General features: G+C 38.6%; 1 protein-coding gene across 1 annotated transcript in view; it reads left to right on the top strand.

Moving 5' to 3' along the window:
* TTC39B (tetratricopeptide repeat domain 39B) overlaps nt 1–12,825 on the top strand; it is a 127,703-nt gene that overhangs the window by 83,180 nt on the left and 31,698 nt on the right. The window contains 4 exon segments of the mRNA XM_047064768.1: nt 8,673–8,778; nt 10,166–10,231; nt 11,732–11,840; nt 12,743–12,810. Coding sequence (XP_046920724.1) covers nt 8,673–8,778; nt 10,166–10,231; nt 11,732–11,840; nt 12,743–12,810 — 349 coding nt within the window.

The following is a 12,825-nucleotide window of genomic DNA, read 5'->3' as shown; positions in this document are numbered from 1 at the left end:
CCGCGAGATCGTGACCTGGCTGAAGTCGGACGCTTAACCGACTGCGCCACCCAGGCGCCCCTAAATTGCATTTCTTATAGAGGCTTGTAGCTGGATCTTGCTTTTTTTACTCAGTGTAACAAATGATATGTTTGTACTTGTGGCTACCATTTTTTTTTTCTCTTGCCTTATTTGGTTTTCCCAGTTCTTTTTTGCCTTTCTTTGCTTTCATAAAAATTTAAAAATATATATTCCAGTGTAATCAATCCCTCTATTGTTTTCTTAGCTATAGCCCTCTTTAATTTTTTAAAGGTTGCTCTAGTGATTATAAAATCCTTCTTACCTTACAACGGTCAACTTAGAGTTAATATCGCACTGTTGCCCATAAAACATAAGAACTTTGTGGAAGTATAATTTCATTTGCCACTTGTCTTTTATACTATTCTTATGATAGTACACTTATAAACCTCACGATGCAGTGTCACACTTTTTCTTTAAACTATGATATCTTACAGATTTTTCTATTTACTCATATATATAGTTACCATTTTTGGTATTCTTCATTCGTTTCTGTATACTTTTGGACTGAAGAATTCCTTTTAATATTTCTTGTAGTACATGTCTGCTTTCAATAGTCTCTCCATTTTCATTTATCTGAAAACGTCTTCATTTTTGAAGGCTATTTTTGCTTAGTACAGGATTCTGGGTTACAAGGTTTTCTTTTTTCTTCTTTCACCACTTTCAAACTGTCAGTCCATTGTATTATGGCCTCTGTTGTTTCTGATCAGAAGTCAGCTGTTGTATGTATTACCAGTCCCTGTCTGTAATGTGTCATTTCTTCTGACTGCTTTGAAGACTCTTGTACCTTTGGTTCTCAGTAGTTTGCAACGTGTTTAAGTGTGCTTTGAGAAATTGTGGCCATTATTTCTACAAATATTTTTTTATGCTCCATTTTCACTGTTTTCCTCTTCTTTTAAGGTCCAGTTACACATATTAGTCAGTCTGATTTTGTTCAACAAGTCACTGTGGTACTGTTTATTGAAAAGCATGGTTTTTTGTTTTTTGTTTTTTTAGATTGGCTCTCTGGGTCATCCTGGAGTCAGTTTTTATTGCTTGCTTTTTCTCTTGATCATATGTCATATCATTTTGTGTCTTCCCTTGACAACAGTATTTAAATTGTGCACTAGGTATTGATTCATTATAGAGACTCTGGATTCTATTATCTTCTTGGAAGAGTGCTGATACTTGTTCTAGGAATCATGAATTTGACTAGACTTAGACTCCAGACTCTTGACTCTCTACAAGAAGGTAGCACCTGAAGTCATGGCTCCTTTATTTCTTCTGTCTTGCTCTTGCTTTTGCTTTTCTTTGGAGTCTCTCCAGTATTCCAGTAGTTCATGGGTCCAACAAGAATTTGATCTTGGTTTTTTCCTCCTGTGTGGTTCTCCCCATCTGAAAATTTTTCCATTGCCTCACAGCCATTCTGGCAGTCTTGAACTCTGTACTCTGACTTTTTAAGGCAATGGGACTGTGTGGCTTTCTGTATCAGTTGTAGGCACCCCATATTGAGTGGCCTGGAGAGTACTTCAGCTGCCTAGCCATGTAAATGTGAAGTCCATATGAGAGTTGTTCTCATCTTTCAAAGGCTAATTCTTCTCCAGGTTTCTCCTACTTTTTGTTTTCACTTTCCAGTGCCTGAAAACACATTTTAAATGTATATTTAAGGGGCGCCTGGGGGCTCAGTCGGTTAAGCATCCGACTCTTGGTTTCGGCTCAGGTTATGATCTCACGATTTGTGGGTTTGAGCCCTGTATCTGGCTCTGTTTGGGATTCTCTCTCCCTCACTATCTCTGCCCCTCCCCCGCTCACTTTCTTTGTCTTTCTTTCAAAAATAAATAAACTTAAAAAATATTTAAATTCTAAAGTTTATAATTGTTATCTGTGAGACAGTTAATCTAATACAAGCTAGTGTGTGTGTCATTACTAGGAGCAGATCCCCATTAGTGCAGAACCAAGATTTAGTGTTTTAAGAGATACTTTCACACAAAGTGATTTAATAAAATTATATTCCATTCAAAATCGTATAGGTGGGGCAGAAATTTTGGGAATTGACATTTTGTTTTTAGTTTTCCTCTTTAAATACTTTTTATTTTTTATTTTTATTTTTTTAATTTTATTTTTTTTAATTTTTTTTTTAACGTTTATTTATTTTTGAGACAGAGACAGAGCATGAATGTGGGGGGAGGGTCAGAGAGAGAGAGAAACACAGAATCGAAGCAGGCTCCAGGCTCCGAGCTGTCAGCACAGAGCCCGATGCGGGCCTCGAACTCGTGAACCACGAGATCATGACCTGAGCCGAAGTTGGACACTTAACCGACTGAGCCACCCAGGCGCCCCTGAAATACTTTTTAGATGATACAAAAGAATGTTAAAGAGCTAATTGCTTTTCTAGTCATAAAAACTTAAAAAAACTGAATGAATTCAAGTAGTCTTTTTAAAAAAATGGTTTTTTAATGTTTAGTTTTGAGGGAGAGAGAGAGAGAGAGAGAGAGAGAGACAGAGCCAGAACATGAGCAGGGGAGAGCAGAGAGAGAGGGAGACACAGAATCTGAAGCAGGTTCCAGGCTCTGAGCTGTCAGCAGAGGTTGATGTGGGGCGTGAACCCACAAACAGCGAAATCATGACCTGAGCTGAAGATGGACGCTTAACAGACTGAGTGACCCAGGTGTCCCAATTCAAGTAGTCTTAAAATGGCACAAACATATATATCAATGGAATGGAACAGATAGAGTTTTGAAACAGACTCTGTGTGTGTATGTGTGTGTGTGCATGCATGTATTTTTGCATACACAGACATTAACCTGGGAATTAAAAATATGTGACATTCATATATATATATATATATATATACACATTCATATATATATATGAATGTATGTATGTATGTATGTCTTTCAAAACAGTGGGAAAAGATGGATACTTTAACAAATGGTTTGGGGAAAATTGGTTCTTCATTTTGGAAAAAAAATATAAAAATAAATTCCATGTGGATTTAATATTAAGATATATTAAAAATTTTTTTAAATGTTTATTTATTTTTGAGAGAAAGAGCGTGAGCAGCGAGGGGCAGAGAGAGAGGGAGACACAGAATCTAAAGCAGGCTCCAGGCTCTGAGCTGTCAGCATAGAGCCCAGTGTGGGGCTCAAATTCATGAGCTGTGAGATCAAGACCTGAGTTGAAGTTAGACACTTAACTGACTGAACCACCCAGGATCCCCAATATTAAAATATTTATTTTTATTTATTTATTTATTTATTTATTATTTTTTTTAAGGATATTTAAAATTTTTGTTGATGTTTATTTATTTTTGAGGGAGTGAGAGAGCATGAGTGGGGGAGGGGCAGAGAGAGAGGGAGACACAGAATCTGAAGCAGGCTCCAGGCCCTGAGCTGTCAGCACAGAGCCCGACGCGGGGCTCGAACTCACAGACTGTGAGATCATGACCTGAGCTGAAGTCGGATGTTTAACCAACTGAGCCACCCAGGCGCCCCTAAAATATTTTTAAAAGAGTACTAGTGAAAATAGGAAAGTATTTTTTGTAGTCCTAAAGCACTAAAGCCATTAAACTTTTATTAAAAATTTTTTCACTTTGAAATAACTTCAGAATTTTTACAAAGAATTTTTATGTGTTCTTCATTCAGATTCACCAATGTTAATATATTTTTTAAAGAAAAAAATTTTTTTCTGGGGCGCCTGGGTGGCGCAGTCGGTTAAGCGTCCGACTTCAGCCAGGTCACGATCTTGCGGTCCGTGAGTTCGAGCCCTGCGTCAGGCTCTGGGCTGATGGCTCGGAACCTGGAGCCTGTTTCTGATTCTGTGTCTCCCTCTCTCTCTGCCCCTCCCGTGTTCATGCTCTGTCTCTCTCTGTCCCAAAAATAAATAAACGCTGAAAGAAAAAAAATTTTTTAATGTGTATTTAATTTTGAGAGAGAGAGAGAGAGAGAGGGAGAACACAAGCAGGGGAGGGGCAGAGAGAGAGGGAGACACAGAATCGGAAGCAGGCTCCAGGCTCTGAACTGTCAGCACAGAGCCCTAAACGTGGCTTGAACCCACAAACCTTGGAATCATGACCTGAACCGAAGTTGGACGCTTAACCGACAGCCACCCAGACGCCCCACAAATGTTAACATCTTTTAGAACTGCAGTATAATTATTAAATTCAAGAAACTAACGTGGGTACTAACATTTACCCAGATTCCTCTAATTGTCCTATCAGTGTCCTTTTTCTGGTCTAGAGCTGAATCTGAGATCAGAGATGTTGCATGTAGTTGTTATGTTTCTTTAGTCTTTTTTATTTTTTTATTTTTTTTTTAATTTTATTTTTTTTTTCAACGTTTATTTATTTTTGGGACAGAGAGAGACAGAGCATGAACGGGGGAGGGGCAGAGAGAGAGGGAGACACAGAATCGGAAACAGGCTCCAGGCTCTGAGCCGTCAGCCCAGAGCCTGACGCGGGGCTCGAACTCCCGGACCGCGAGATCGTGACCTGGCTGAAGTCGGACGCTTAACCGACTGCGCCACCCAGGTGCCCCTCTTTAGTCTTTTTTAATCTGAAAGAGTCCCTTAGTCTGTCTTTATTTTTATGACCTTGATATTTTTGAAGGATACTGGGCAGTTATTTTGTAGAACATCTCTCAGTGGGGACTTATCTAATATTTCTTATGATTAAATGCAGATTTTGCATTTATGGCAAGAATACCATGTAAGTGATATTGTGTCCTTTGTAGTGTATCGTATCAGTAGATACATGATGTCAATTTCAGAAGCTTTTCTGAGTGTGACATAAAATCAGGAACCATAAAAGACTGACTTGACCAAATAGATGTTTAAATTTTCGTCAGGGCAAACTATACCACAATAAAATATGCCAATGGAAATGTGATCCAAAGGCTCCGGGCAGATGACAATGTGAGGAGCTCATAAGTTGGGGGGAGTCTAAGTTGATACAAGTTTTTTGGAGGATGTTTGACAGTATCAAAATTAAGAAAGTGTATTGCCTTTGATCTCAGAAGTCCCTTTTCTAAGGATTTATCCTAAGGACAGTTGTGATAGATTAACTATAGTTATGGTACTTGATGTAGGAAAAGTACTTAATGTATAAGCACACTTTTAGCAGCACTGTTTATAATATGGAAAATTTGGAAACAAATGTTTAACAATAAGAATCTGGTTAAATAAATTATCCCATAGAATAGAATAATACGCGCTTGTTAAAAAAATAAGGTAGCTTTCATGCATTTTCATGGAAAATCAGCAATATAACCTATATAACGTATATGCTATATGATCCCATTTGTGGTTTTTAAATATCGCATTCTCACTAACACGTAAAACCTCCTAGAAGGTTATGTACCAGGCTGTTAACAGTGACCATCTCTCTGCGGGATAGTCATGTGGAGGCACTCACACCTTCTCCACGTATTTGGAAATTTTGTAACAAGCATCTGTTATCAGAAAATACAACATTTATATTTTTATCAAAGAAGAAAAGAACTCTGACCATTTTTTCTGCGTCTTGCCATCCTACCTATATTTTGATGTTTGAGTTTTTAATGCATGTGCCTGAGCTTATAATTATCTTCTTATATAATGAAATTATATGCTTCCTGTCATTTTGAAATTTCCTCTTTCACTTCATGTCACAAAATATTAGGTCATTAAATATTTTTAGTTCATCATGGATTTTAATGGCTATATAGCATACCATTATGTGGGTATACCATATGTGTGTATGTATAAAGATATACACTCATGTGACTGTCTTCTTAATTCATTTTCTGTTTTTGCCTATTTAGTTTGTTTATACATTTTCATTATAAATAGTAATACAGTATCTCTCCTTATAGGTAAAGTTTTGTGTGTATCCATGCTATTTCCTTAGAATAAAATTGGATTTATTGGGTCAAAGGTATGCATGTGTTTAAGATTTTTGGTTTATATTGCAAAATCATTCTGAAAAATAATTAGGTCAACAAACTTTTTCTAAAAGGGCTAGATGGTAAATATGTTAGGCTTGAGAGTCCTAAGATCTCTGTTGTAACTACTCATTTCTGAGACTGTAGAGTATAAGCAGCCATAGACAAAAAATGCATGAATGGGCATGCTCAGGTTCCAATAACTTGCCAATCTCTGTACTATAACCACCTTTTACCAAAGCAGATGAATATGTCTATTTGTTTTTTTCTTTGCCAACACTGGTTTTCCATTAAAAAAAATTAAAATAATGCTTTATTATCACAAAAGCAGAATACATATTGAGGAAAATGGGAGAATGTAGATGAACAAATATTAACACACACCCCCCATATTCTTTTCACCAGCAATAATGGCTGCTAGTATGTTAGTATGTATTCATTCAGAATTGTTCCTATACAAATGTAAAGATATATGTACCTTTTATTTTTTTATTTTTTATATGTATTTTTTAATGTGCGTACTCTTTTGCAACCTGCTTTTTCCTTTTTTAAAAAAGTTTTATATATTTAAGTAATCTCTATACCCAGTGTGTGGCTTGAACTCATGACCTTGAGATCAAGAGTTGCACAGTCTTATGACTGAGCCAGCCAGGTGCCCCATAACCTGCTCTTTTACTTTTCGATGTCAATAAATCTTCATTTGGTGTAATAATCTATCTTCACATTTTACTAGTTGGCCCCAAATTTCTTTTACTGCTGGTGTGTCTGTATCAGGATGCAACCCATGACTGTCTACTGCATCCTGTGTTTGTGTCCATTACGTCTCTTTTGTTCTGGAACAGTCTTTCTATCCATGATGGTTGTTTTTTTTTTTTAATTTTTTTTTAATTTTTTTTTTTTTCAACGTCTTTATTTATTTTTGGGACAGACAGAGACAGAGCATGAACGGGGGAGGGGCAGAGAGAGAGGGAGACACAGAATCGGAAACAGGCTCCAGGCTCCGAGCCATCAGCCCAGGGCCTGACGCGGGGCTCGAACTCACAGACCGTGAGATCGTGACCTGGCTGAAGTCGGACGCTTAACCGACTGCGCCACCCAGGCGCCCCCATGATGGTTGTTGAAAAGCCCAAGCCAGTTGTCCTGCAGAATGTCCCATGGATTTGTTTGATGGCTTTTCCGAGTTTCCATTCAGGTTGTTCTTTGTCTTAGTCAGCTCAGGCTGCCAGAACAAAATGCCACAGACTGGGTGGCTTAAACAATAGAATTTTATTTTCTTGAAGTTCTGGAGGTTGGAAGTCCAAGATGAGGGTGCCAGCATGATCCGGTTCTGGAGAGAGCTCTCTTTCTGGCTTGCAGACAGCCAGGCCACCTTCTCTCTTGGCCCTCACATGGCCAAGAGAGAGATAACCTCTCTCTTCTTTTTCTTCTATGACCACCAGTCTTACCAGACTAGGACCCCATCCTTTAATTAAGGATTTTTAGATCTCCTAAAAATTCCTGTCTTCAGATATCCTCACACTGGGGCATAGAGCTTCAACATAGGAATTTGGAGGTGAGGTGGGGGGAGGGGTACATAACTAATTCAGTCCACAGCCTTCTAGCTCCTTTTATTTCCTGTAAACTGGAAATGAGATCTGTAGGCTTACTGGATTCCAGTTAAATAAATTTGGCTAGAATACATCATAAATGAAGTTGTATGCTTCATAGTTATATCACACAAGGTGATACATAATATCTGGTTATTTCTTACTACCTTTTAAAAATTTATTTGTCAGTTTGGTAAGCAATTCCTGTTCATTACCAACTTTTACATCTTTATCATTGTTTTATTTAAAAAAAAATTTTTTTTAATGTTTGTTTATTTTTTTGAGACAGAGAGAGACAGAGCATGAACGGGGGAGGGTCAGAGAGAGGGGGAGACACAGAATCCGAAGCAGGCTCCAGGCTCTGAGCTGTCAGCACAGAGCCCGATGCGGGGCTCGAACTCACAGACTGTGAGATCATGACCCGAGCCGAAGTCGGACGCTTAACCGACTGAGCCACCCAGGCGCCCCTATCGTTTTAATTTGCACTTCTCGGATTAAGTATTTGCCTTTTGAACATATGAAAGGGAGGGGGGAAGTGCATAGAAAAGAAATTAATATGAGAAACCTAAAAGATTTGCTTGGACGGAATAGGAAAAAAAGACAGATGTGCAATTTTGATGGAACTTGCTGTCCTTCCTCAGTCTTCTTATTGGCAAGCTCTAGAATTTATTTGGTCTGAGATCATGGTGATCACACTGAAATTCACATCTTTTTGGCGGTAGCATCTCAGTCCTTCGGTGGAAAGTAGGGTTGCTGAAGTGCGCACAGCAGCCGAGGGATGGAGCACATCTAGGAAGGCTTCTGTGCAATATTGCTGGAGAGCTGTGAGGTCACAGCCCTGTGGTCCTGTGGCTCTGGAGTCATGCTTGCTCACATTCCATCTCTGTCTTGCTTTCAGCCCAGAAAGATGGGTCCTGATAAACAGTGTAGAAATGGGTGTGTCCGTTTTTCCTTAATGACTATTCCCCAGGTGGCCTTCAGGTTAAACTCAGCATAGCTGCCTCCATTTAAAAGTTGTCTAGTATTTTGGTTAATGACAATTACTTTATCGTGCATAAGTGGGAAAGTTGACTTAACGTGAATTTGCAGAGTCCTAGTAAACTTATGCAATAACATTTTTTCTTCAATCTAGAGAATGTCTTTCTATCCTGCATGTAATTCAGAAGAACAAAGTTGAGCAGCAGTTCTTCTATGAGTTTGAAGGGGGTGTCAAGCTTGGAATAGGTGCCTTTAATTTGGTAAGTAAATAATTATAAAGCCACCAGAAGCCTTTGTAAAAGAACCTAAGATGTTCAGCGCCTTCTCTACTGCGTGTGAACCTCTACCTGGGTTTGCTTGACAAGTAGCTAGAGTGCGATCTGTTTTTCTGTGTTGTGACCTGGTGGTGACTTTGGCCAGCATGTGTGGTAACGTTCTGCACATGCTCAGAGTCGTTTTGGATTGTACAATAGGGGAAGCGTGCAGCACTTGAATGGGTTAGTAACAGTTTTGGTAAGAAGGAGCTTGGAATCTGGTTCTGTTTTCACATCAGAAATACTGTTACTTTAGCAATGGTGGCTCTGGAATTGGAAATAGGTGAGGCAGCAGTGATATACCTTGAGGAGCGATTATGATGCTGTGAGGGAGACAAAGAGTTTGAGTAGATATTGTCAAATTGTAATATATTATTTAGGGATTTTGATATTTGTCAAGGTTTGATTAGAATTGATGAGAAAGTCAAGGGGTAAAGGAAATAGTACACATAAGTATGTATGTCACCATGGCCTCTTTGTTATTAGCCCATTGGTCGATGATGGGGGTGCCTGGAGAAAGAGGCTGACTGGTCTCTGTAGAACAGGTCATCTTATTCATCTGGTTATGAAAATCCTCCTCTGCTCAGGTCAGGCTTTGGTGAACATTTACATGGGACACAAACATCTTCCCTTTTTTTTTTTTGCTCATTCAGAGAGGACTGTACTCCTCCCTAGACCTTTTTGTCATTAATTTCCCAGTGATACTGCTTCCAAATCCTTGAACGTCCAGCTAACTCTTTGGCTTCAGCCTGTGAGTCTGTAGAGAATTGCGCATGTGGCCATCTCTCCTTCCAAGCAAAGGGAACTAACAGGTGCACCGCTCGAAGTCCTGCACTGGCTGGCTTGTGCCTCCCCACTGCTCCTCAGGGTGGTCCTAGAAAGGGACCGCAGGACCGTGCTATTCACTTTTGGGTGATGCACGTATGTTATATGGAGTTCAGCAGACTTGCTTTCTGGGAAAGGAGGTTAAGAGAAACCTTATTTGGAAGTGGGCCCTGAGGGAGTGCCTTCTCACCGCTTCATCATTCGACATAAAAAGAGCATGTATTCTTTAGAGCGTCTGGAAAAGGCCAGGGTTTTGTTTGTTCGTTTTGTGTTGTTTTTAAATTTTTTAGGTTCATTTTCTTCGCAAAATGAAATTAATTCACAGGTAGTGATTACTGTATGTGCAATATGTGATGATTGAGGTATGTACAGTGGTTTAAAGTTGGATCTAGTTTTTCATATTACTGAATTATTAAAACTTAAAGTTGTTTTGAGGTGAACATTTCTCTATAGTTAGATACACTAACAAATAAGTATGCTTGTATTTTTTTTTTTTTTTTTCTTGCAGATGCTCTCCCTTTTACCAGCACGGATTATCAGACTACTAGAATTTATAGGATTTTCTGGAAACAGGGTACAAATTTAATTTTATCTTCATTTTGACAGGGAAGATGCAAACATTATTTGTTGGATACGAAGGAATGCAATACATCCTCATAACTAGCGTGACAATTATTGGCAATTTGTTTGCAGGATAGTAAAGAGCCACTGGGGTCTTGATCATACTTTTCAGAAGTCGAGATGGTTTTTCTATTGAAAGTTAAAATTTTTTATCTTTGTTACCTAAATTCTGGAATTCAAAGTTATGTTTTACTAAGGTTGCTGCTTGCTGGACTTTAGTAGTCTTGTGTGGTTAGAATATGCTTCTTTAACATTTCAGCAACCCTAGAGTGTTCTGTAAAACCAGGAAATTATGCTAGATTTCCATGTCTCACATTTTATGATTCACACGGATCAAGTATAGTTGTAGTATTTTGGGTTTCTTTGTACTTTTACAAGTTTCATGACAAAACTAAGGAAATTTGTTTTCCATGAGTTTAATTCATTATGTTGTTTCTTCTTCTTCTTCTTCTTCTTCTTCTTCTTCTTCTTCTTCTTCTTCTTAAGTTTACTTAATTATTTTGAAAGACAAAGAAAGAGGGGAGGGACGGAGAAAGAGAGAATCCCAGGCAGGCTCCGCACTGCCAGCGTGGAGCCTGATGTGGGGCTTGAGCTCACGAACCCATGACCTGAGCTGAAACCAAGAGTTGGATGCTCAGCTGACTGAGCCACCCAGGCGCCCCTCCCTCGTTCATTATATTTCCATGTGCTTGCTTCATAGTGTATGACATTTATTAAATGTAATACTCAATATGATATTACCAGGGTTGTCTTATTGCAAAAGCTGTCCCTGTTAGTAAAGAGGGCAGGTTTTGAGAACTATATGGGAACAAGTATAAGAAACTACTATTTTTTTCCCCCAAACAGGCCTTGTACTTTTTTGTTTCTGTGCTTCTGCTGGTCTCTATTCCTCCCTAGCCACCATCCTTCCAAATAATGTTCTGTTGAGATCCTCTCCATCCATTAGGTTTGAGAGAAATGTCAGCTGTTCTCAAACTTTCCCTTATTCTCTCCCAGTGAGGCTCAAGTATTCCTAACCCAGAATCATTTACTTACCCACCTTTTTTATGATACTCACAATATTTTAATACAACTGTGGGTTCACGTAGCATTTTGATGGAAAGATCTTTGACGACAAAACTGTATTTGTTAATGCCAACCATAATGCCTTGCACTTAGATCCTCAATATGTTTTAATAAATCAATATTTTTATAGGAGAAATACAACATTTCTATGAAATGAGCACTGCCTTTATCCTCTCCGTAGAATCACATAATAGAAAGAATTTGTGAGATTATCTTAACGCCAGTTTAAAATGTGAAGTTTATTTCTAGTTAGGCATTACCCCTTTCTAAGCTCTTAAAAAATAAAGCCTGCTTTCACGGAGTGGGGAGATAGGTGAACACTCGGTAGTGTCTGAATATGATTTTTCAGTCATGCACTGTCCTTCTGAAACGCTTTTACTTCCCACAGGAGTTGGGGCTCCTGCAGTTACAGGAAGGCGCGTCAGGAAGAAGCATGAGGTCCCCACTGTGCTGCTTAACTATTCTAGCTTTCCACACTTATATCTCCCTGATACTTGGTAAGGACTGTGCCACATTTTATGTCATTGAAAGCTGATTACCTCTCGTCTGAGTAAGTAAAACATTGAGGTTGTACCCTTGGTCCAACCAGCATAACAGTTGATTATACTTTAGTTAAAAAAATTAGACAAAATATCACTAAAAGCTAGTAGTTTATTTTTTTAAAATTTTTTTTATATAAATTTTTTTAAATGTTTTTATTTATTTTTGAGACAGAGAGAGACAGAGCATGAGCAGGGGAAGGGCAGAGAGAGAGGGCAACACAGAATCTGAAGCAGGCTCCAGGCTCTGAGCTGTCAGCACAGAGCCCGACGCGGGGCTTGAACTCATGGACTGTGAGATCACGACCTGAGCCAAAGTCGGACGCTTAACCAACTGAGCCACCCAGGCGCCCCTAAAAGCTAGTAGTTTATATCTGCTTACTTATTTTCTCTTTTTTCAGTAAAACTGGAAAATAGTGACATTTGTCATAGTAACATTTGGCAGAGGAGGTGGAGGGTTTCTTTCACTGAACTTTTTTATCTGTTTTCCTTAAAAAGTTGTATAAAGTTTGCTTAAGGTGATCTATTTTAACATATTCGTATTAGATTTCTTTTTGCATAGAAGATTAAATGTTTGGCTAAGATAAGTTAATATTGCTATTAAAACCAGAAAGCCCAAATAGGACTCAAAGACAGCTCCTTCCATTCTTAAGAATTAGCCTGTGCCAGAGCTTTCTTAAAGTGAAGTCAGAGATGGGACTTGTCTTATTTTATTTCCCAAATGCAAAATTGCCAAATTAGCAGTTTTTTTATCTTTTCCACGATTAGGCGTTTGCTAGATCTTAATGAAATTTGGAGAATTACTTGTAAGTATCTACCCTGTTTCGTGAAGACTGAGGCTTTTCCTATTGAATTTCTAGGTACAGGAGAAGTGAATGTTCTGGAAGCCGAGAGTCTCCTTGCACCCTTCCTCCAGCAGTTTCCAAATGTATGCTTAGAATTT

This window comes from Lynx rufus, unplaced genomic scaffold, assembly GCF_022079265.1.
Source record: "Lynx rufus isolate CCGP_SWC_20201006 ecotype Redwood Valley unplaced genomic scaffold, mLynRuf1.p SCAF_10, whole genome shotgun sequence".
NCBI lineage: Eukaryota > Metazoa > Chordata > Mammalia > Carnivora > Felidae > Lynx > Lynx rufus.
The sequence above is the reverse complement of the archived record's forward strand: the minus strand, read 5'-3'. Positions and strand labels throughout refer to the sequence as shown.